Source organism: Martes martes (genome assembly GCF_963455335.1).
Source record: "Martes martes genome assembly, chromosome: 9".
Classification (NCBI taxonomy): domain Eukaryota; kingdom Metazoa; phylum Chordata; class Mammalia; order Carnivora; family Mustelidae; genus Martes; species Martes martes.
The window spans coordinates 5158858-5183878 of record NC_137896.1 but is presented as its reverse complement, the minus strand read 5'-3'; the positions used below and the strand labels follow the sequence as shown (position 1 = coordinate 5183878).

General features: G+C 53.6%; 1 protein-coding gene across 1 annotated transcript in view; it reads right to left on the bottom strand.

The window, feature by feature from the left end:
* Positions 1-10312, bottom strand: part of BMP7 (bone morphogenetic protein 7) — an 88350-nt gene extending 78038 nt beyond the window's left edge. The window contains exon 1 of the mRNA XM_080813708.1: positions 9742-10312. Within this exon, the coding sequence (XP_080669834.1) occupies positions 9742-10177 (436 nt within the window). The 5' untranslated portion in view covers positions 10178-10312. The remainder of the gene's footprint in view (positions 1-9741) is intronic.
* Between the last annotated feature and the right edge of the window lie 14709 nt (positions 10313-25021).

Sequence of the window (25021 nt, the reverse complement as noted above, 5' to 3'; positions counted from 1 at the left end):
AGCAGGATGGATAGTGGAAGAAAGGTCCATGCTGCTCATCTCTATATCTACCTTCAGTGTTCCAAGCCACAAGGTCAAGGGCTCGGTGTGTGCTTTGGTGGCCTCAACACCTCTCTCCTTGTGTGTCCCCCGCCCCATGCACATACCTCCACAGGGCCAGGAGGAAAGAGTGTACGGCTTTACATTCAACAGGAGCTGGATTCCAATGTCAACCCCGCCACTTCCTAGCTATGCAAGGTTTTGAGCCCCTTCCGTCTCCTCCCTAAAATGGGAATGAAACCACTTGCGTTGCAGACGGCTGAGAGAGTTCAATGAGAAGCCCAATAAGGAGGGTATCGTAAATCCATTGCTGCTACAAAAAGATCTCAACCCTCCCACTTTATCACTATGATTTATTTCAGCGATGCCTTTAGGTAATGACGGACTCTGTGAATTCAGTCTCTAGATTCAACCGTGCAACATTCCACCCACACTACAAATTGCCTCTGAGGCTCAGGAAGAAAAGGCAGCAGTCGCATTCAGGGCAAGACTTCACGCCACAGCAGTCACCTCCAGGATCCACAGAAACCCGGCCAGGACAAGCACCTCCCCAGCCAGGACCCCAGAGGCATCCTCCTTAATTCTCAGGGTCGTGAACCAGACTAAGGCTGACGCACGCTTTTGCTGAAAGACAAGTCCCAAAGAAGCGAGTCATTTACAAGGGGGGATAGAGAGACGTGGTTATCCTCGTTGAACCGTGTGAACACCTCAGTGATGCAGAAACTTCTAGAAACACTGGTCTCCAAAATGGGGTGCGAGCACTTGAGGGAGGCTAGAGGGGTCCACTGGGAGATGGGGAAAATATTACAAGCACAATTAAGGAAATGTCAAGGACAGATGGCCAAAGGGGAAGGTGGAAATTAGCAGCCGAGCTGCATAACTGTGGATATAACTGAAAAGAAAGGATCTTGTTGCAGCCAACAATCTCTTTGTCCCAGTTCCATGTTCTTCCTGGAGATGGCAGGCACTGATGCCATCTCCCGGGCTCTTTCCGATGCTTAGGGTTGTGGTTTCCCGCCGACCTTCCTTCTGGTGTGACCCCGTGACTAGCTCTGACCAACGAAATGGGAGCACAAGTGGAGCATTCCCCTCCAGGTGGAAATTTTAAAAGCCCAGGCACAACTCAGAGACTTTCCCTCTGACACAGTAACTGGTGACATTGGAGACAGTGTCATCCCCATCAGTCAGGGGACCTGAGCACCCCCCACCTGACCAAAGTGCAGAGCCCCCTACCAACCCACGATGGAGCCATAACTTCATACGAGAGAACCAGCCTCTGTGGGTTTACCCCCAGCCCCGCCAAGACTGTGGGGGTTTTCTGCTAATCACGTGAGGACTTCACTTAGTCCAAATAGACAAATGAAGGATGAAAATAATCAAAATGCAGGACCAGACCTTTAGTTCGCCGATCCCCAACTGCTGAACCACGATTTTGAAAGACATTAAAGTCTATCACATAACATTAATGAATTTGTGACAACAAAATGAAACATGTCTCGTTCACTAAAAGCATCATTTCATACTAATTAATAATGATCAATTAGTTGAAATGTGTATTAACAAATGTCAAAATTTTATATTGTTTTTATCTCCTTAGATGTATATTTTAGTCTCTGTTTTTTAAGGTAAAAAAAATACATATATATGTACTAAAACGGTAGGATTTATTTCTATTTAGGGTGTGGACCCAGAAATTTACTGGTGGGGACGTGAAAACAAAAAGTATTTAGAAGACGCTGCATTAGAACACCTTCAACTCATTCATGCACACGAGTAGCCAACATCCGAGCACTGTGCCATGAGAATCCGGCACGGCAATGTAAGAACGGGATAACAGGAATGTCTGAAAAAGTAGTCAAGAAAAGAGTCCTTTATCAAAGGCCAAACACAAGTCAGTGAGACCACACAGTCCCTCGCTGGCCTCAGCTGGCAAGGTTAAATCGCCAGGCAGATGGGCACTGGGACCATGATAGAACCAGTCAAAGCCGACTGTCGTGCTAAGTGTTTACCACTTTTCTCTTTTTTCCAGCTACATGAAAGCAAGAGAGAGGCCGGCCTTACAAGACTGTACAGGCCTAACTCGGATGCTTAAAAACATGCGAGTCCTCAATTTTGGAAACACTGCAAGTTTTTATTCACGGCCAAATTTAATTAAGCCAGACAACAAAGGATTGGAACTTGAAAGCTACTCTGGGGAGATAAAGATGTGAAAGAACAACACGTGACCTCAAAGATGCTGGGAAACCTAATACTCACCGAGTCAGATTTTTCAAACAGTACAGAAAGAGCTGAAGGGAATTTACGGGAAGCCTTGAGTGATTAAGCCCACCCCTCGTCTTGGGGCCCTGGAGACGTTCGCTTTCGTGCCTGGGTCTCCAGAGGCTTCTCAACGCAGGGCATGGACACAGGGCTTTGTCGTGGCCCCATCTCAGCTGGGGGGGGGGGGCAGTCTTGCACCTGCTCCAATAAAGAGCGGCGAAGGCTGTGCTGTTCTGTTAATGAATGCTTTTTGGGCTTGTCGCTCCCTTGAAGGAGAAGACAATTTGTACTTTGACCATCTTCCAGAAGGGGTGGGAAGAAATACTTCAGTCGTGTGCTTTTTTTAAAATTAAACCTTTTTATTTTGGAATAATTTTTGACTTAGAAGTTGCAAGGATAGTACAGAGAGTTCCCAGGTACCCCTGACTCAAGTCTCAGCTTGCCTCGTGATAACATTTTTAGATAGCCATAGATGCTAAAAGCAAGAGAAAGAGTCTGCCTTATACTCTGTCCTCAAATAAGTTGGGTCTTCTCAGCCAAACTTCCAGGACCTCTGAAAAAAGGAAATGTGTCTGTGCAAACATACACACACACACACACACATACACACGCGCGCGCGCACGCATCTGGGAGGCCGTTCGCTAGACATCTTTAAAATAACATGGGTGGCTTCATCTCAATACTTTAAGGTTAAGTATTTAAAAACTGATATCTGGGGCACCCAGGTGACTCAGTAGGTTAAGAATCAGACTCTGGGTTTTGGATCAGGCCGTGATCTCAAGGTCCTGGGATCAAGCCCCTCATGGGGCTCTCTGCTCGGCGGGGAGCCTGTTTCCTCCTCTGTCTCCTCCTGCCTCTCCGCCTACTTGTGATCTCTCTCTCTGTCAAATTAATAAATAAAATCTTTTTTAAAAAACCCTAATATTTGGACTGATACAGCAAAGCGATCAGTGATGCGGTCACCACAATAAAACAGGAGCCACTGTCTATTGTGCCCCCACTGTGTGCCAGCAAGCGTGATACAATTTTTTTGTCTTCATGAGGCTCCGCGAAGGAGGGAATTATTATCCACCTTTATAAAAAGAGGAGACCCACTCAGAGATGTTAAGAAACTAGTTCAAGTTCACACAGCTAATAGGCACCCATAGTGGAAACAGACACATGGGTTTAAGCTGTGTCAAAAGAGAATCGCTGTGGATGCCGGTCCATTCTCCCTTGCCAAGTCACACCCTCGGCTGTCACCGAGAACTTCCGTTACACGGCGGTGAAGCCCCCAACCCCCCACTCCATATATCACCCAGAATTAGCTGCAAAGTGTCAGGAAACTTGGCCAGGCAGCCCCAAGCATCGGCGAGGGCTGGAAGCCTTCACTGTGAAGCCCTTTATAGAAAGCCGCAGTTGGCAGCCCCCTCTCCTGCATGGGAACAAATTAACATTGGCATTCCAAACACAGGAAAGGAAGGAAATTGGAAACACAGTTTATACTTGGCCAGCCCTTTGAAATACTGTACCATGCTACCGACATCAATTAATGGAAAGCAGGGTTGTGCTGAGAGGCTCTGGTTTGGAAATGCATTAACACACGTTAAACATGTTTGTACAGGAACCGGATTATAAGCACCCTGGCTCCAAAACAATAAAGCAATTACCCTAAAACTGGGGCTCTCCGAGTTGTCATTAATTCAATCCACTCCACGCGGATCAGCAAAGGCTTTGCGCGGCTCCCAACAATGCCTTCTGCCACAAATGTTGAAAGGATACATCGCACATGCTTCTCGGAGTTGCTCACAAGTGTCAAACTTCATGCGCCCCTCATATTCCCCCAAATCATAAACACTCCCCTGGGGGTGGGGGGGGGGCAGAATGCACAGCGGCAGCACCGTTGCTGGTCCACACTGCCATTACACACTGGGTTCGCACCGTCTCTCGTCGGGGAAGGTTAACTGCAAAATATCTGTTCCATATTAAGAAATACCAAGTCACATTTTTGTCAAATAGTATTTGTCAAATGCCAGTCCCTGCAAAACGCAGACTTCAACTGCAGCTGAACACACAGCTAATACCAAACGGTTCACATAATGGCCCTCGTCAGACACGGGATGGTTTGCAGCGAAAAGAAACCCCCCTCCCCTTCCTCTATAAACTGTTTCAGGAATTGGAAAGAAAACATCTGAAGCTGTGGAATAAAGTGCTACGCCTTGAGCTGCCCGGTCCGAAAGACCCGGCATGCTGGGCGCAAGGACTGGAAACGACCAAAGAGGCAAGCGCCCGCTTAACGATTTTGTAAGAATGCTTCGGAGGGAAGCTTGTAGAAGATGTGGGTGAATCCCAACGTTTCTGGCTCGCAATGAAAGCATCGGCTCGTTTCTTAGAAGCCCAGCCTCCCTAGGCACCTCGCCCACGGATGTGCCCACCTGCGCGCGGCCCCCGGAGTCCCGGGGACCTGAATTCCCGGGGCCCCCGCCCCTGCTCCCGCGCCCCGGGGACATCACCCCGCAACGCCACGCTGCTCTGGGATCCATCCAGTCCGAGCAGTTCGGGCGTGTGGAGCTAAATGTGTTATCATTTTCACCACAAATTAACAGTTTCTATGTAAATATTGGTATTTCCTCACCCCATGAAGGCGAGAGGAGGCAAAATGGCACCGGCGCATTTGATTCAAACTAATTAAAAGCAGAGGGTCGTGCAACTCAATATATTGATTTTACCAGTGGGACTTAAGTCTTTTATAATAAGTGTACACAGCTGCAGCACTCTCCCACCACCACGTTTTAAAGGCTAATCCTCGCATTCCTTCTGACAATAACATGACAGGTCCCACACATCCCTGCCTGCGCCCTAACCCCGGAGACACTGCCAGCGTGCATTAAGGCGAAGCGTCGCAGCAGTCTGCCAGAAACAGTGTGTCGACAGCCCCCAGCTAGGTCTGAAGAGTGATGGCCAAAAAATTAACACGGCCAGCCAGTCGGGCTCTCCATTCTACATGTTCATCCGGCAAAATGGATGGGCAGGCTGCGGAGGGTGGGGACTGGGGAAGGGTTAGGACATGCTGATTCTTGCAAGGGGCCAAAGATGACCTTACCCAATAGGGAAAAAAAGATATTAAAGCGATAGGGGCGATCAATCAACTTAGATGGGACTCTCCCTGGAATGAAGTCATCACTTGCCTCTGAGTGCAGCAGGCATGTGACATTCGCTCATATCGCAGGCATCCCAGCGGTCAGGGGATCGGACACCAGCTGTGTTTATCTCTCGGAGGTTTGATAGCCCTACTAGGCGATGAAAGGGCCCGGACCGCGGCTGGCGAGCCCCTTCTCTCTGGGCATTCACAGAATCGTCCCTTTACTGCCCAGAAATCGAGCTTTACCTGGGCCACCTCCCTTACACCTCGGGTGGACCGCTGCACAACCAAATGAGGGCCCTTGGAATAAAAACCAAAAATAGCCCCATAGGCTGGCATCCAGGGCTCGGCCTTAACCTGCTTCGATTCCAGAAGGGAAGTACAAAGAAGATCAACAAAGTTCAAATCCGGGTCAGATATATCCTTGGGAAAAGGCGGGGTCCGGGCGGGGGGGGGGGGGGGGCGGTGTGGAGAAGATCTTTGATTTAAGAACCAGGAAAATGAGGTTTGAAAGAAGTGATTTTGAAAGGGTTGCTAAAAACACAGCTGTTGGGGCTCTCTGCGCTGGAGCGTAGGCACTCTGCAGCAAGCAAGCAGGGAAGCCTGTGTGACATCTGTATTAACCTCTGGCTGCTTACCAGTGAGGGCCGTTGCTCCAAGTGCTGGAATGTGGAACAGCCCCTTCCAAATTTTAACACAAGCCAGGTTACAGCTGCAAATGCCTGCAGCCCAGGGCTCCTTTCACGAAGCACTCCCTGAAGGAAATTTTTAAACGGTAACAGAATCTTTTTCTAATACTCTACAGTGGTAGGGCCTGTTCTGAAGGGGCAAGAGGAGAGATCTTCATGCCAAACACTTGTCAACAAAACGGACAGCCAGACGGTCTAAAGCAAAAGCTACACAGCCTTCTCCTGCTCCCCAGCTACGTTAACAAAAGCCACTTTTATACACTGAGTCTGATAATGACCGGTTTCCAACTTTTTTTTTTTTAATTGAACTTCGAAGATTAAAACAAATTTGGTTCTTTCATAACCTGGGCCAGAGAGGAACACGCATCACACACCCCTAATGCCAGCCGGCTGCTTTTTGAAGATTCCAAAAAGAGCTGCAGGATTTCTCCAGAGAGGGGGGAAGTAGTAAGGGGCTCTGGCGGATTCGGTCTGCAGAACTCACACTGCCTGGGGACAATTTCAGAGGGGGTAGCCTGTTTCGAATTCCAAAATTAAGCCTACACAGAAGAGTCGGGGGCTTGTTAATCCAAAGCAGTTTGCAAATCTCGCCATTGAACCGAAGGAGCCCCGGCCGAGATGTGGGTCCCCCTGTGTAACTCGGCTAGCATCACACGGGGCTTCATCGGACAGGCTGGTCTTTGTCAGAAGCTGGGGCATCTGGTTTTGTCCTATATTCTCCGCTAGCTCCCTCTCTAGTTTAGATCCCACTCAGCCTGGCAGAAAGCTTGAATTCCAAGGAGAACGACTTAGAGGAACAAAAACCAGTTTGGCTGCAGACAGAAGAAAGAATCAACGCACCAGGTCTGCAAAAGCCTTCAGGATCTGGTCAGAGGTCCCCCAAGCAGGGCAGGACAGCATCGGTATGCAATGGAGGGAGGAGGGGGGCAGTGGAGAGAGCCAGCAGCCCCCCACTAAGTCGCCCCAGGGCCCCTGCGAGGGTTACCAAGTGATGATCTGATAGGGACGAATGACATTTTCTTATAATTGGATGACGTGTGAGACTAAACGCACTTTTAGAAAACTTTGTATGTTACAGATCAATTACGATTTGCAACCCAAGGAAAAACAGTGTGCTTCCTCAGCAAACTTAGCTTCCCTGGTCTTCCTTGGTGTCCTACACACTCCCCTCCACCCCCAATGCCACCCCCAGGCCCCTCCTACGAAGAAACTCCCCAGCCCTGGACAGAACGGAGGGGACAGGCAGTTTACTTCTCCCGCACCGTTGCTGAGCAGAAATGAAAGGCCACCCTTAAAGGATCTGCAGGCAGAATCTTGCCAAATGGCAGGCCAGGTCTTCCCCCAACTAATTACCTCGAGTTTTAGGGACGGCGAGGGAAAGAAAACAAGGTCAGCGCACTCTGTTAAAAGCCACTGCGCCATCTAATTTGGAGTGATGTTCCAGAAAGCAAGACCTGAGAAAGTCAGGACTGTCCCACAAAGCCCAAAGCCAGCCGAACTGATTAAGAGGCTCAGACAAGCTGGTCTTTGTCCTTTCAAGATGAAAGAAATGGGGCTAACGGGTTGAAAGGTGTGTGCACAGCCGAAGGAGGAGAACCATCCAGCTGTGGCCTTCCCAAACAAGTCCCGGCTTGCTCCCACCAGCGAGGGGGAGCAAACGGCGCTGCCCCAAGGTTCCCAGAGGTACCCAGTCAGCAACCTTCTCCTGCTCTGGGCTGGGGGTGGTGGGGGGACAGGGGGAGGAAGTCCTGACCACGTTGCTGGTCCATAGAAGCAGGGTGCTTTTCTGCCCTGGGTTAGCAGAAGCCAGGGCTTACATTAGCCTTTTTAATGACCCCAGCCTGTCTCTGAAGGCCACCACTGGGACCTGCTGCATTCACCGGGAGTCACGGGTACCCAAAAGAACAGAAGATACCATAAATCCCTCACCAGAGAAAGGGCCTGGGGCAGGCGGGGGGGGGGGGGGGGGCGGGGGCGGGGGGGTCGAACCATGGGCTTCAGGACAGCTATAGAGCCCTGCTTTAATTTACACACACACATATACATAGATACACAGATACAGATTTGGAATTTTTCTTCAGTTTCTGGTATAGGTCATAAATACACATTGTGAGAAAAAAAAATCACAGACAAAAGTGCAAACCATGAAAAATCAGAAATCAGACCCCAGCTCCCACTCCCAAGCCCCAGCCCCAGTCCTGCCCCGCCCCCCAGTCAAATCTATTTCCAGTCCGCGGTGCGTTCTTCCAGTGGGAACAGATGATCCGCAAGCACATATGTACCCCCGCGGATCTGCACCTTGCTTTTTTCCACCTCATACATCTTAGAGATTGTTCTAAATCGGGACATACGGAGCTGCCTCCTTCTAGCTGCTTAGTATCATTTAAACTTTCTTGAAGTTATTTTGGCATCTAAACCCCCCAGCCCTTGCTCTCTGAAACCCGTTGATTCTTGGCTATTATTAAGGGCAGACAATGGCGACCCGGGCACCAGCGGGCCTTATCTGGGGCTGGAAGCTTACCCGCGCCTCCACCCACGCCCTAAGCCCCCCAACTGGGGGCTTCAATATCCCGGCGCTGTTAACACGGCGCCCGTGGGCGTGAGTTTGCTGTCTCGACTCCGTTCGGATTTTCGCAGCAAGTTACACACGTAGAATGAAATGGGCTCAGGAAACAGCACTATCGGGGCGTGTTATCTCGGAAACCAAATATTTGACCATCAGTCCTACAGCGCGCTGCCGGGGGTTAGTTTGAGCAAGTCCGGTGAATGTGCGTGCGCCGAGGGAGGAGGAGCCACCGCGCCCCGGCTGTAGCGCCAGCCCCCGGTCCCCGGGGCCCCTGCGGCTCCGGGAGTGAGCCAGGTGCCCCCCATCCGTCCCCGGCAGAGTCTGCTCCGGGATCCCGCGCCACTCCATCGCCGAAAGCCGTGGTTTGCGCGCCACACGTGATAAATGCTGAAAATGGATTCTGCCCGCCTGGGACCTATCATTAAATATTTAAAATAGAACGCTCCCAATGGCACCGTTTCTTCCCCAGCCCCAGCCAGGAGAGCTGAGAGCCGGGGCGAGCGCCCGGTCGCAAGGAGAGGGGCCGGGAGACACTGACGGCGCGCGGCACGCTAAGGCGGGCGCACCGCGAGGGGACAGGTAGGGCTGGCCCGGGCGGGGAAGGGGGCGCGACGCCTGCGATGCCAGGTCCAGACAGGGCTGAGAGGGGCCCCGAAAAGGGCGGGAAGGCAGCTTCGCCTAGCAGGGCCCTTTCAATCCAGGTAGCAGGGGCCGCGCGGGCCCGGCACAGCTCACATGACCCAGCCCCGCGCTTTGAACTGAGCCGCGGCCGGCCCGGCGCCTCCAGCCCCAGAGGTGCGGCCGCCGACTTAACCCGGAGGAGGCTTCGGACCAGCCCTTTCCTCCGCGGAACTCCCACAGGCCAAACGAGCCCGGATCGCCCTACCTGGGGCGCGCTCAGCTTGGGGTCCCCTGGGGCAGGGAGTAGGACACCCTCGGCCAGGCACTGCGGTTTTGCAAACGGCCCCGGAGTGTAAAGATGGGCGGGCTGGATGTAAGAAGCGGCCCCCTCCCGGTCCCGAAGCGCCTCCTGACCGAGACGCTCCCCCCCTCCTGCCCTCACTCACCGAGGTTGACGAAGCTCATGACCATGTCGGCGTCGGTGAGGAAGTGGCTATCTTGCAGGCTGGCCAGAGGGGGGCCCTGGGTACTGAAGACGGCCTTGTACGGGTAGGAGAAGCCCTGGCCGTCGGGCCCGCCGCCCTCCTCCACCGCCATGGCATTGTACAGGTCCAGCATGAACATGGGCGCCGAGTTGTGCTTGCCCTGGAGGTGGGGGCGCGGGCGATGCGGCAAGCCCAAGATAGAGAGGATCTCGCGCTGCATCTCCCGCCGCTCCTGGCTGCGGAGGCGCCGGTGGATGAAGCTCGAGTGCACCTCGTTGTCCAGACTGAAGTCGGCCAGGGCGGAGCGCAGCAGGAACAGGGGCGCCCAGAGCGCCACGAAGCTGTGGGGCGCCACGAAGCTGTGGGGCGCCGCGGCGCGCAGCGAGCGCACGTGCATCGCGCCGGCTCTACGCGCGACCCGGGCTCCGGGCACCCGGCACCGGGGCCCGCGCCGCCCCAGGTGGCGGAGGGGGGCAGGCGGCCGTCCACGCCGCTCGGTCACTTGCTGCAGACGGGCCCCGCTGCGCCCGCGCCAGACATGGCCCCTCCCCGGCCGGCTGCGCTCTGCCCGGACCCCCGCCCCCTGCTCGGCGATAGCCCCGGGGCCCCTCGCCCGGCAGCGGACCGAGCGCACCGCGGCGCTTGGAAACCGGCTGGAGCGAGCGAGCGAGCGAGCGAGGAGGCGGGCGCGGGTGGGAGGAGCAGCCAGCAAACCTAGGAGCCGGGAGAGCGAGCGCCGGGGAGGCAGCGAGGCGGCAGGCGAGCGAGCGCTCCTTCCTCCCGCTCCGCTCGCGCTCTCGCCCTCGGGCGGCGGCGACCCACTCTCTTCCGAACTCCCGCGCGGAGAGCAGGGGCCCAGAGTCGCTCTCCCAGCCGCGCGCGCCCTTGATCGCACGAGAGGCCGCCTCGGAAGCACCAGGCTGGTACGCGCTGGGGCCTGGGAGGAGGAGGAGGAGGAGGAGGAGGAGGAGGAGGAGGAGGACGGGCTTCCAGGGGCCCCTCCCGCGCCCGCGGCCTCCCACCTGCCCTCGGCCCCGCCCTCCCCCCGGCTGTGCCCAATGGGTTCATTCATTCCTTCTAGTGCTCTCTACAAATATTTACCGAGTGCCCACAGGGTGCCCAGCGCCGGGCTGAGCGCCGCGGGGATGCGGAGGGAGGAATCCGAGCCCGCCCGGCCCTCTCGGGACTCATAGTCGGGACGGGGAGGAGGCCTGAGCGGTACCCGTGGGATTCCTTTCGGGCCGAGGGAAAGACGCTGAAGGAGTTCGGAGGCAGCGCAGCAATCGGAGAAGGCTTCCCGGAGGAGGTGACCCCAAGTCCTTCTCGTCCCTTTGCTCCACTACCGCTCCATTTACTCCAACCCCGCGGACCCCTCCGCGCCTCCCAGAACTCACCGCCAGCTTGTCTTTGCACTTACCATTCGTTCTGCCCGGAATTTACCCCTTCCGTTTAATCCGTCCCACCTCCGTCTGTGCCACCTCCGATGGCCAACCCTCCACCTCCAGGTGCCACTCGGGTGCCCCTTCCTCCCAGACCAGGAGAGAGAAGGTCGCCTCCCCTCCTCACCCCTACGCACATTTGTTTTATTTGCTTTAACTCCCCTCACCGTCTGGAATTACTCTTTGAGTTATTCGTGCCTTCCTGTGTCCCACAGGACGTCCTGTGTCCTGTGAGGAACCCCCCGGGGGCGGGGGGTGGGGCGCAGGCCGAGTTTTTCTCAGTCTCCTGTGCACCCGCAGCGCCTTGAACCCAGGTCCCGGTAGCATCTGGGACTGCAAAATTTGTAGGAATGACTGAAATTGTGTGGACTGCTGGATCCCCCCCCCCCAACCCCCTTGTGGGCCCTGCTTATTTCCAAGCACTCCTCAGCCTGAGCCTACATACCCTGTCCCCAGCCCACTCCTGGGTCTGCCCTTCCCCATCAGCCCCTGGCGGGCAGTGTCTGAGGAGCCCCCAGCCCCCCTTGCATCCATCCAGGCCACTTCTGAGGGGCTGGGCCTGGGACCTCCCCAGCCAGCCTCTCTGTCTCCCCTCCCAGCATTCATTCATCCTGTGGGCCTGCTGAGCCCCTTGGAGCCCAGCGCACACCGGGCCTGGGCACCGGCGGCGGGAACTTAGGGGAATGTCTCTGAGACCTCAGGTGAATCACTGCTCCTCGGGAGCCCCATTTCTTCATCTGTAGAAGTGGGAGCAAAATAGCTCTTCCCCCAGAACACACGTGGGGCCTTGGGTACAAGTTCAGCCTTGCCGCCTTCCCCTCCTGGCGCTGACCCGAAGAGGCAAACCCACAAGCTCAGGGTTCCCAGACGCCGGGCTAGATGCAGGGGCCCCACAGGCAGTTTGGGATGAAAGAGAAAGGGCTGAGCTGGGGAGACAAGTGTTGTTGGGGGCCGTCTGGCTAAGCCTCATGTGGGGATAGGAGAAAGCTCCGGGATTGGTAAAGATAAAGCTGGTCTTCTAGGGTTTTCTGGGGCAGAGGTGGTTCTGCCGTGTGGCCCTCTGGGGGCTTTGGGACAAGATGGCATCTTGAGGGGCCGCGTGGCTGGACAGGCGAGGCCAGAAGCCAGGCGAGGCCAGAAGCCAGGCGAGGAGAGCCGTGTGAGCTTGCCAGTCATAGCTGTTCCTACCACATCTTCCCGCCCTGTTACTGAGACCCCGGGCTTCCAGATGGAACAGGTCCCGAGCCCCCGGCCACCTGTCCGCTGAGGCACTCTGAAAGCCCCCACCACCCGCCCTTTATCAGTGAGCTCCTTCCGTCAACAGAACTTGGCACGGTCCTTTCTGGGTGGCAGGCAGGGTGGGCTTCATGGGCTGACACCCACCTAGACGCCCAGGTCTCCACGCTCCAAAGGGTCTCACACGTGGCTTTCTATTCTGCTGCTTCAGTATTGTCGCTCTTCCTCATCAGTGAACAGAGAGCCCCTGTTTGCCTTTCGCACTGGGCCCTACAAATTCTGTGGCCCGTTCTGGTGCCAAGCGCCGTGCATGGTGAGGGAGCCCTCACGGCCGCCTCCGGCCGGACGGAGCTGGCGTTCACTCCAGAGGAGACAAAGCGGGAAGCTTCATCGGGATTTCGGGGCGGGAGGGGTGGCAGTGCTGTCCCTCTATTCCCTCAGGGAAGGAGGTGGTCCGCGCAGCAGCTGGAGCCCGGCAGCATGGGGGGCACGGGAGGGGCAGGGAAGAAAGACTCGGACGGACGTCACGGGGCGTGGAAAGCTCACACAGGGACGTGCGGGGGCGGCCCGAGGGGTGCCGGCTGCCCTCCCGTGTCTGCTGCTGAGGGTGCAACCAAGATCCTCCAGGCCTGTGATGAAGACGCGAAATCAGCAGGGTGAGGGAGGGGAGGTGGGAAATGGGAAGGAGATCTCCTGGAGGGGACACCACAGACCTGAGTCCTGGAAGGCTGAAGGGAGACAGCTTTCCCAGGGAAAGGCATCCTAGGCGGAGTGAGCAGCGGGCACTGCAGGTCAGGGATGGGACCCCAGATTGGCCCCAGGGCTGGCCTTCCAGGGGCAATGTCGCTGGGACTGCTCTGTGCACTTCCAACACCAGCTCGGATGAAGCGGGGTTGCTCTCTTCCAGAAAGCAGCAACCTTCTCTGCTTTGTAATCCACTCTCAAGTCTGGGCAAGGTGGGGGGCAGGAGGGTTGACAAACATTGGAGGGAGGGGGAAAGGGGCAGCAGGTACTGGTGCTACTAATTTACATATGAAAACAACTGGTTGGCCGGCATCTACCCTGTCCCCCCTCAACCACAGGAAGGCCCTGAAGCAAGGATTACCCCCCCCTCACCCTGCATCCTGAGCCCAAGGGAGCCTGGCACACAGCAGGTGCTCAGTAAGTACCCATTGAGTGAACAGCAGAAGCACAGCCAATCCCTACAGAGCACTGTCGGCTGAGCACCTCCTAGGTAGGCACAGGCTGAGGTGTCTCCCAGGCCCCTCACCCCTAGACCTTTCCTCTGGGATGCCATCTTTTCTCATGCAAGCTGAAGAGAAAACATTTCTCCATATCCAAGACCTGGGCAAGATAAGGTTCCCTCTGAATTCCCACAACCTCATTTAGGCTTATCTTTCCTGCAATCCATGCTGGGGGGGGGGGCGGGGGTGTCTTATTTTCTCTTCTCATCCCCGCCCCCCCACCACCACCAGGAGTGCCCAGCACTGCCCCAGGTCCTCAGGGAAGGCTTGCTTGATCACTGAAAGGATGGATGGATGCAAACAGGCAAGAACTGTCTGGCTGGGAATACATCAGATGCTGCTTCGAGACACGTGTGATGACACCGGCAAACTCTTCGAGTTTGTTTAGAGAAAATCGGGGGGGGAGCTAGCAGCCTGGTGCTGGAAGCCTGTCCGTCTGGTTTCACACCCCAGGCCTGCCACCTGGACTCATGTCTCAGACAATGAAACTCTCTGCGCTCAGTTCCCCCATCTGTATAATGGGAGCCTATTAGCATCCATCTCCTAGGGTCCCTTTTCTCCCAGGGCTGCCAGGAGGATTTGGAAGTGAAATCAATTCACATCAAGGGCTTTACAAAGTGCCTGGGGCACAGAGAAAGCATTTGATCAATGTGTGTTACCATCTGGATGAAAAGGAAAATATGTTAACAGGAAAGCCTTCTAAGTTAAAAATAACACAATTCTTCATGATGGTCTGCTTTTGGGCCAAGCAGAGAAAGGTACATTTATCCCGACTATGAGATCCAGAGCAGGGGTGAGGGGTGAGAGCAGGAGAGCAGAGCGGGAGCAGGTACTGGAGATGAAAGCGCAGTGCTTGCATTCTGACCCCCTCATTGTCCCCCAACGGCCTTCCCCTGCCATCCAGGGCCCAGGGGCCTCCCTCATTTCCCAGCAGCCAGCGCCCCAGCCCCCCCCCCCAGTTGTGGTTCCCCTGAGCTGGGCACCCAGCGCTGGACTCCCGGGCCGGCCGTAACCCGATCTCCCCTAGCCTGCTCCACACCTGGGGCCGGCTTCGCCTGGCTGAAAGACAGCCTGGAAATGTGAGGGGTCTCATTGTATCTGGCCAGCCCAGCTGAGAGTCCACACCCCACGCTCGCTGGCCTCCCAGCACCGGGCAAGGAGTTTTCATTTCATACATCACCAGTCACATCTTGCCTAAGCGATTTTGCCCGAGTCAGCATGCATCTGGAAGGCAATAAAAAAGAAGGGAATCCTGCCGCCCTCACATTCACGTTCAGCGGGAGGTGGAGAGCTCATCTTCACCGTGGTACGAGGTACCCTCTGGCCTGGAAGAAGTTCAGCAGGCCAAGGGGCTCCCTGGGGGCCCCCTCCCTAGCCAAGGCAGTCTGGGAGCTGGTCCCACTTTTCACCCCTCTGGCCGGGACCTGATGACCTGGGCCTCGGACACCAGCACGGAGTAAGAGGCCAAGAGCTTCCTCATGCACGGGCTTTAAAATCCTCCCGTGCGGGGCGCCTGGGTGGCTCAGTGGGTTAAGCCTCTGCCTTCGGCTCAGGTCATGATCTCAGGGTCCTGGGATGGAACCCCGCATCGGGCTCTCTGCTCAGCGGGGAGACTGCTTCCTCCTCTCTCTCTGCCTGCCTCTCTGCCTACCTGTGATCTCGGTCTGTCAAATAAATAAATAAAATCTTTTTAAAGAATAATAAAATAAAATCCTCCCATGCAAATCCTTGCGTGTGTCCACTTACCCTGGAGAGGAAATCATTTCAGCACCTGTAGCGGAATGTTGCTTCCCATGCGGTTCTTCCATTGCCCTGGGGATTCAGACTCAAACTCGCTTACTCTGGGGCTTTCTTTGCACAATTTTTTAAACAGAGGGGTAAAATGCCGGACGGCTCCCGTCGGGCTTAAGTACATGCGTCAGTAGCCACAGCTGCAAATGGAAAACACAGACACAAACACACACACATACACACACACACACACACACGCGCGCGCGCGCGCGCGCGCGCGTGCGCACCAGAGAAAGCTGATCTCCGGATCTCCCAAACAGCTAAGAGGAAACTTCAGTTTTGTTTATTACTCGCACGGCTGTTATTTCCTCTTCAATTGGAGGAGCCGCTTTGGAACCTTTACTGTTCCCGGTTCAGCCTTGGAGGGAGCCCTTTCCTCCTTCCCAGATGCGAATAAGAGCCGCTGACGGGTTGGAAGCCTGGCACCCAGGGCGCCCGACGCTGCCTAAGCCCACGTCACCCTCCAACGTCACCCTCCAACGTGCAGGGGCTGTTCAACTTCTCAGACCACAGCGGAGACCACGGTTCTGACAGCGACGTGCCCAATGCGACGGAGACATTATCGGAAGCTACATCTATCTACGCAGCCCAGGCTCTTAAACACCTAGTGGTTTAGTGATCCGGGAGCAGATGGTTTTTCCCCCTTGCCTAAGCCGAAAGCAACACTTCTCCATCCTGGCTGGGCACACGAATTCCTGGGGAGCCGTCGAACGCAGATGCCCACACAGCTGGTCCAGGTGGGTCTTGAGACTCTGGGCTTTCACACGGTTCCTGCGGGCCGGGGAGGGGGCAGGAAGGAGGGGAGGTGTCCTGATATTCCTGGTCTGTGGACTACATGCTGAGCAAAGCTCTACATTTCTGAAGTTACAACTAACTTTTCTCCTCTTCCCACTAAAGGAGACCCCGCAGGAGACAGACGTGACAGCAGGAGGCAGAAGATACCAGCTCGGATATAACAGGGAGGGCTGGGGGGAAAGTGACCTGAAAACCACATTCCCATGGGAACGGGGGGGGGGGAGAGGGGGGAGACACGCCATCCAGGAATTGTATTCTAGGGGCACCTGAGTGGCTCAGTTGGTCGGTTAAGCGTCCAACCCTCATATAGACTCTTGATTTCAGCTCAGGTCATGATGTCAGGATCGTGAGATGGAACCCTATGTCGGGTTCTGTGCTGGGCGTGGAGCCTGCTTGGGATTCTCTCTCTCCCTCCGCCCCCAACCCCCACTCCCTCACTCCCTCACTCCCTGTCTAAAGAAAACACACAAATAAACACATCTTACAAAAAAAAAAGGAATTGTAGTCTAAGGTGACCACCTAGCTCTAATTTTCAAGAGAAGTGGAAAAACCATTTGTATGGGACAGCTCTCCGCATGTATTGACAACTAAATTGGATTTGTTTCACAGCTACCGGTCAGAGTCTGGACTCCAGTGTGCCTCTGGCCTTATAAAGGGCTCTGCCGGGTTTGGAGGGTTATCGGGTCCCCCCAAAACCGAAGGACCCCCAAAGTTTGTGCATTTCAGAGCAACTCCATTTGATACACTATTTATGGAACATTCAGTGAGTGGGAGGTGGGAAAGAACTACCACCCTCCCCGCCAGACCCTCACCCTCCGCAGAGTCCCTGTACCACCGACACGCCTGCTATTTGGCCCTGGTAACTGATCTTTCCATAACCTCGCCCTCCCCCCAGCTGAGACAATTCACCCACAAACATCAACATCCAGAATTCTTTCTTGAGGAAGTGGGGTCTTCACGGCCGTTGCTTCTAAGTGTCTCCTACCTCCATGCTGCCCCTGGGAGCCCTTCTTTGTGTCCAAGGAATCTCCCATCTTGGGAAGCAGAGCCTGCCCACCCCCCCAGACAGGAGCTACACTGCCCAGAGATGCAGTGTCCCAGCCTGCTTTGCAACGAGAGCATGTGACCAAGTCCCAGCCCGTCAGATGCTGTTTTTCTGCATCTGAACCACTCTGCAGAGCCATTTAGAGCCATTTTCCCAACTGCAGAGCCCCCCAACCTGGTTCTCAGGCCTTCCTGGAGATTCTGTGAGCCCCCCAAGATCCTCTGGTAAACTACTTTCCTGTAGCAGTCAGCCCCAGATGGTTTCTGTTGCTGTAGCCACGAACCCTGCAGAATACAGCATCAGGGAGCTTGGAAGGGGCCGTGGAAATCATGTCAATCTGAAGTTCACACTCCTTCCCTTTTAACAGCAGCTGAAACTTTTGATCAAGGAAGCTTTTCACAGATGCTCAACGCAGAAAACAGAGCTTCTGCGGTGAAAGAGAGCAAGAAAGGGGGCTAAATTGTTACATTTAACAAATCAAAATGTGGGATGCCCAGTTAGATTTGAATTTCAGATAAACAATGAATAATTTCTGGTCTAAGTATGTCCCATACTTTACTTGAGACATACTTAGACTAAAAATGTATTTCTTTGCTCGCTGAAAAGCATGTTTGATAGTTTAAGCCACAGGGTATGGAGTTTCAGTCAGTTAGAGCCAAAATCCTACAAATATGTGGTTCATATCCTTCAGCTTGAAAATAGAGAGATTGAGACCCAGAGAAACACGGCGGGACCCAACATCTCCCAGCTGTCTTTCAAAGTCGGGCTCCTGGCCCCCAGAGTCCTGGGAGCTCTTCCCTCCTCCACCTCATGCATCTCTCCATCTCTGCTCTGTCTCCCTTCTCTTAATCTTCCTTCTTACTCTCTTACTTCTTCACTCTTCCCTCATCACTGTTTCTGCCCATTAAAAAAAAAAAATTCTTCTACTTTGAATTTTATCTCTATTGCCTCCCCCCTTGGTAAATCCTCACTCTAAAATAGGTTAGTCCAGAATCGTATAAAAAGATATAATCAGGAAGATGAACAGATTTGACCCCCTCCTACATATGATGCAAGGAATAATGAGGGTCAGCCCTGACAACACAGCTGTCTGATGCTGGGCACGTTGCAGATTATCTCGAATCTTCTAACAGCCCTGAAATTAGATGCTCTGTCTCCCAGTTCACAGAAGAAGATGTCAAGGCGCGGAAGTCAAGGAGCTTGGCCAGGACAAAGGGCAATGCCAGCATTCACACCCTGGGCAACCTGCTTCTGACTCCCTTGTTTCTTCCAGCCACACCTCTCCATAAAGCCGGCCACGACTTTTATTTCCATGGTTCACATGATGACTGACCACTGAGTAAGGCTGCCGGATTTAGCCAATCAAAATATAGGACACCCAGTTAAATTTGAATTTCCGATAAACAATGACTAATTTTCAAATATAAGTATGCCCCAAATTGTGTGGGACAAGCTTATACCTACTCACCACCTCTGGAAATAAATGGTTACGTGTCTATTGGTTTATTGTCTCTCCCCCACAGGAAAGTGGGTATGAATTTCGGTTTGATTTGTTCACTACCCTAAACAGAGTGCAGAAAGTGTCTTGCACATAGTAGACACTCAACAAATACTTGCTGAGAGAATGAATGACCTCCCGGAGAGCACATCTTGGTTCCTGTCTGGAACACTGCCTGGCTCAGAATCAAGAGCTGGGATTGACCCTGATACCCTGTCCCTGAGGCACTGAGTGACAGTGGGCATGCGCCTGAGGGGCTCACCTAGAGCCCAGTGTCCCCAGGGAGATCAGGTGACAAAATGGCCTTGACAGTTGGATCTAGACAGGAACAGCCTCGTGTTCAGGCATTCAGGTGTCGCTAGGGAGAGAGGCTGAGATCAACAGGTGAGATGGCTTCTCTGAAAAGGGGCTATCTGGGAGTGAGGCATGAGACGCATAGGGAAAGGGAGCTCTTGGTAGGGGTGACGGCAAGTTCAAAGACCCTGAGGTGAACCCCAAGAGCATCTGGGCCACCTGACTTCAGGAACACCTTCTAGTTCCAGCTCTCCCCAGGGCCCGGTGGATGATTCCCTGTGCCGGGATCCCCGGCCACCCGCGTCTTACCACATTCCAGGGGTGGCTTGTGTGGGTGCTTAATTCTTACGGGCAAAAGAAGTCAGCCCAAACCCCCAGGCTGGGCCCCTGTCCTGCAGCAGAGTCCAGACACGGTCACTGGGCTGCGTGCTCGTCCACAGACCCAGACCTCTTCCGGCAGCCGCCGTTTAGATATCAAGTCCGAGGATTTTTCTTCGGGGCTCCCATGAACGGGAGAAGCCGCCACCTCCCACCCCCACCTCCAGGCTGTAATCTGTTCCACGTCCCTCTGTGTCTCTGGCACGATGGCCCTGATTTTGTTTTTATGGGGTAATATTCTTTGATTCCCAAATGCCTTGTGGGAACTTGCTGGAGGTTGGGGGTAGGAAGCGGAGAAACAAAAGGATGATTTACAGGGCTGCAAAAGCTTCATTATAACCAGAAAATTTAATTACAGACATTTGGTTCTTTCGTTTCCATTTTTGAAGGAGGGGGAAAAATCAATTGAGTGTGGCCACGCTGAGTCCCTCTTAGAGGTTAGGTCAAGGCATCTGTGACTTCTGCAATCCTTGTTGGCATTCAGCGATAAACAGCCTGGGAAGATAAAGCCGTCCTGGGTTTAAAAAGGGGGTCTGTCTCTGAGGCAGAATTTTTATAGATAAAACAACGGACTGTGACACATAGAGGTCATCTTGTGAAAATGGCCCCATGTGGACACAGATCTCCTCTCTTGGGAGCTGAACCCTAAGACAGACTGGAAGCTTGGGGAGGGCAGGAGGAACTAGATCATTCTCTACATCTGGCTTTTGAGGAGCCACCTCCAAGCTCCCTTTTCCAGATGAGTTCGATGCTGTGAATACCCCCTCCCCGCCTCTACTGTCTCGCCGCCCAGACCGCCTTTCCTCTTTCTGTCCATTCATCAAACACGCGCACGTGGTGCGTGGAAAGGGACTTGCTGGTTGGGTCAGTTTAAGAATAGATGAGCTGGAGAAAGACAAACAGGTTTCTTCAGTTTAGAGCTTCCCAGTCTTTAATTAGAGTACAGTGTTTCCCTGAGCTGTAACATTAAGTCAGGAGTGTATCCAGCGCTGGTGGCGGGAGCCCAGGCTCAGGTGGTGCCTCTCAGAGGGAGGTCCTGTCCAGACAGCGCGGGCTCCAGGGGCGCACAGGGCGACCTCTTTTTCGTGGCTCTATCCTCTCCGTCTCTCTAGCCCTGGGTTTTGATTCGGCGTCTGCCTGAATGTTGGCTTCATTATTTCCTGCTACAGACTGGCATCCTCTGCACGGCACGGGGACCCAGCCCCTGACTGTTCCAGATGGACAGTGCTGGCTGGGGACCGTGGTGGAGAGGGAAAACTTCTTGCTTCCAAAAAAAGGATGTCTAGGTCTTGGGCCAAGGAACGGAGCACCTGAATCTCCTCCACATTTTCACAGGATTCAGACCCTGGGAGGATGGGATGGCGCCCTCCCACATGGATGAGGACAGTCTTCTTTGCTCAGTCTACCAATTCAAATGTTAATCCCTTCCAGAAACACCCTTAGGGACACACCCAGAAATAATGCTCTACCAGCCATCTGGGCATCCCTTAGCCCAGTCAAAGTGACACTTAAAATTAACCATCACAGGGGGTAAGAAGGCTCCACCCCAAACTTCTACAAGCACGGGATGGGTGAGTTTCGGAACCACTACCCAGGGGCAGGAGGCTGAGTCAGAGGTCAGGCGTGTCCTGGGGGGAAGGAGAGCCACAGCCATGATGGTTTAAACACTACCGTAGCAGAACACGAAGGCACAGCTCTCCCTACTCCTCGACAGCTTCCCAGGTGTTCCCTGGACTGGAGGGCTAAAGAGTCCCTCACACCGCTTTCACGCTAGACCTTGTCACCTGACCCCCCACCCCCAGTCCACCACTCAGGATGCCTAGGAGGGCCAGAGACAGCACGTCTGACTTTACCAACCCTGAATAACGATCACTTCGTAAGACTTCATGATGTGCCCGGCCCCGGACTCGGTGTTCGCGGTGATAGGATTGCGTTCGGCTGCGTGTAACAGAAACCTGCCCACATGGCTTGGCCAAAAAGGACATGCAGGTTTCGAACATAAGAAGTGTATGGGCAGGAAGCCCTATAGGTTGAAACAGCTTCCATGCAAGGACCTTCCTCCTCTCAAGTGCCCTGCGGTCCTTGGCTTGTGGTTGCCACCCTTGGGGTCACACGGTTGCCCGGCTCCGGGCATCCCAGGAGTTTTCCAGCGTGATGAACAGAAGAGGAAGGACAAGGGAACAACACATCTCATCAGCCAACACGGGGTCACACAGGCACGCTTAGCTGCAACAGAGCCTAACCTGCGAATATTTTTGGCGGGCGCCGTGTCGGTTCTGGTAGAAAGAAAGGGGGAGAGAATGGATGCCGGGTCAACAGGCAGCCCCTGGCCCACACGTCACAAGCCTGACTCAGTTCACCCTCCTGACATCCTCTTGAGGTAGCGACTGTTTACCTCTAGGGGAGGAACTGGATCAGGGGTCTGCAAACCGTGGCCCGGGCACCGCATCTGGTTGCCTATTTTAGATAATAAAGTTTTATTAACACAGCTACGTCCAGACGTTGGCCTCTTCTCTAAGCCTGCTTTCATGTTTGATGGCAGAATTAAGTAGCCGTGCTGGAAACTGTACATTCTGCAGAGTCAGAAATACTTACAATCTGACTCTTTACAGAAAATGTTGACGGACCCCTGCGAGAAAGCCTGGTTACTCAAAGTGTGGGTGGGGGACCAGCAGCATCGGATCCCCAGGAACAGAATCTCGGGCCGGCGGAGACCGGAACCTGTGCTGACTCGCTGCGTGAGCCTGCACCTTTCCAAGTCCCCATTTTCTCACCTGTAAAATGGGCACAACCATTCTGCTCATCTCTCTCCCTCGAGTTGCCTGGAAGAATCAGAGGGGCAGTGTGTGGAGGTGCCTGGCAGGTGATGATTGCTTGAGAAATGGTAAGAAATGGCTGGTGTTGGTCTTCATCTCTCTCTCTCTCTCTTTCTCTCCCTCTCTCTCTCTCTTTTTTTTTCCATGTCACTCTCATAATCCACACTCCACCATGTCACTCTCATAATCCACACTCCAGAATTCCTCGGGGGATAAAGAAAGACAGGCTCCTGCACGTTCCTGGTTGCTGGGCACTGGGAGGGAAACAGCCATGACTTGGACCAATGTTTTGGTCCAACTGTTGTCCTGTTGCTTTCTGGCTAGTCCTTGGGTGTTTGCACAGGGGGTCCCCCTCAGGCCTCAGCGGTCCCATTTTCCCCCCGAGTTGAGTCCCAGACAGGAAGGTTGGTTCCTTTGACTCCTTTTGTTTAGATGTGCTTGTGAGCCTGTGTGAAAATGACTGTGAGCTGTATCAGCCCCCAGTCGGCAAGAAAAGCCTACGGCCAGATGGGCTCACCCTTCCGGAAATGTGGAGGAAGAGTCTACAGGTCAAACGAGATGAGCTTCCAAACTAGTCATCCTTAGAAATTTCATCTGTGCCAATACATAAAATAATAGAATTAAAAACTAATTTAAAAAACCCAAAAATTAAAAGAAAAAATTGTAAGTCTTTTTTAGGTGGTCTATTCCAAATAGGCGGCATCGAACGTCTCTGATGTCCCAGAAAGCCGGCCACAAACGTTCCCATCCCCCCACGACACACAAAAAGCTCCACTACTTTTTGCTCCAATTCTCCCTGCTTCCGGAAGGTTCTGGAGGTTTACCACAAAGGCCCCTGCCTGTTTGGAGCTTCTCAGCAGCAGAAAATTACTAACCACAAAAGCTTTCAGGACAGGCATTTAAAATCAACCCAGAGACACTCCTCTTTCACGGGCTTCTGCCTCCGGATAATTTTTCACAGTCCAGTCCCACACCGTTCCTCGCGGACAGAATCAGCATCCAAACCAAGGACTCTAAAGAATTCTGGATGCATTAATATGATCACCTTGAACTTGTGCAGGACGAAGAGCTCCACCGAGAAGGGGGCTTTCGAAGGCTTTTAATAGGAAACATTTGTGCCAAATGAAAAGGCTTCTCCTTGTGTTTGGCGTTAGCTGTAAATTATCTCCTCCAAGGATCCATCCAGAAATCTCTGCAGAGGGTGCCCTCCGCAGCATGGCTGATCCGGGGTCCGTGCTCGGTGCAGATAGATTTTTAGCTGCTGCATCCAAACCACAACCAGGGAGGGGGTTGGGGGGACAATAAGAACAGAACTCCTTTTGTTCTGATTAAACTGTTTTTAATGGTCCCTTCTAGTCTGGGCCTTCGTGGACGTCTCAACAAGGCCACTCATTGAGACGCCCTTGAAAGAAGCAAGTGGAGCAGAGCACAGGGGAACCCTCGGGAGGGGCTGGCGGCCCTTTGCTCAGCCTTGGTGGTCCTGCCACAAAGGAAAACAGGGCTATTTTATGTTGTCTAAGATGGAAAAGGGGAGGGGGGTGGTAAGAGCAGGACGGTCCCACGAATTTCCATAATTAGTGCTTGCAATGTGTTATGGCACACACACAGACACACACACACACACACACACACACACGCACACACACGGTGACATCAAAAGTCATCCTGGAGGGACAGAGGTTCCCAAAAGCTGCAAACCCAGAAGCTGGTGGAGCATGTGTTCCCCTGGCCAGAGAACTCAGGCTGACCACTTGGCTTTTCATCTGGAGGCCTGGGGAGTCCCTTGGCTTCATACAGGATCCAGAATACAGAGGAGAAGAAATACGCCAACCACTCCCAAGGCACAAGGTGTGTCCCATGCAGCACCTCTGTTAAAGGTCAAGGGAGACAGTGTCCCTCCTCCCAGGACCTCCCAGGCAGCATCTGCAGGATATGGTCTTGGTAAGAACAAGGACCCAAGAGAGGAGGCAAAGGAAGCTGTGATTTATCCCTTGGAGAAAGTTTCCCCACTTTGAGCAAAACACGTGCAAGTGAAATTTTTAATGTGTTTACGTGCTCTTTTCTGAAGAACACACTTTGCTTCCTCACATTCGTGATATTCATAAGGTGATCATAAGTCTAGGTCAGTGGTTCTCAGCCTGGTAGAGCCCTGCTCACTCCACCTCCAGGGGACATGTGTCAACATCTGGGGACGTTTTTAGTTTTCACGACTTGGGGAGAGTATTACCGGCATCTGGTGGGTGGAGGCCCCGGGGGGTTCGTCAATATCCTATCTTGTCTGGGAGAGTTTCCCGTAATGGAGACGGATCCGAACTGAATGTCCGTGATGCCGAAGCTGAGAAAGCCGGGGCTAGAAGAAAGTGACCCAGACCCCAGTCAAGCCCCCACCCCTCTCACCAAGCTGGGAAGGATCCAGATCTTCATTTAGTTGAAGGTTAGGAAAGATTGAATTGCTTTCTGACCAATGGAGGCACAAGTTCTCCCAAATGCATCAGAACAACAAGGGGGACTTCAGCTCTTTGAAGCAAGGGCTTGGGGGATAGTCTTTATTTGGCATTAAATCATCTTAAGTTGCATGGGGAGATGGACTACAATTCACGTTATATTAGTAATCAATCTTTCGGTGGAATAAATCATGTGGAATGATATTCTATTAAATCTGTAAGTAATTAAAGGTCATGCAGACTTCATGGGGGAAATTCTGG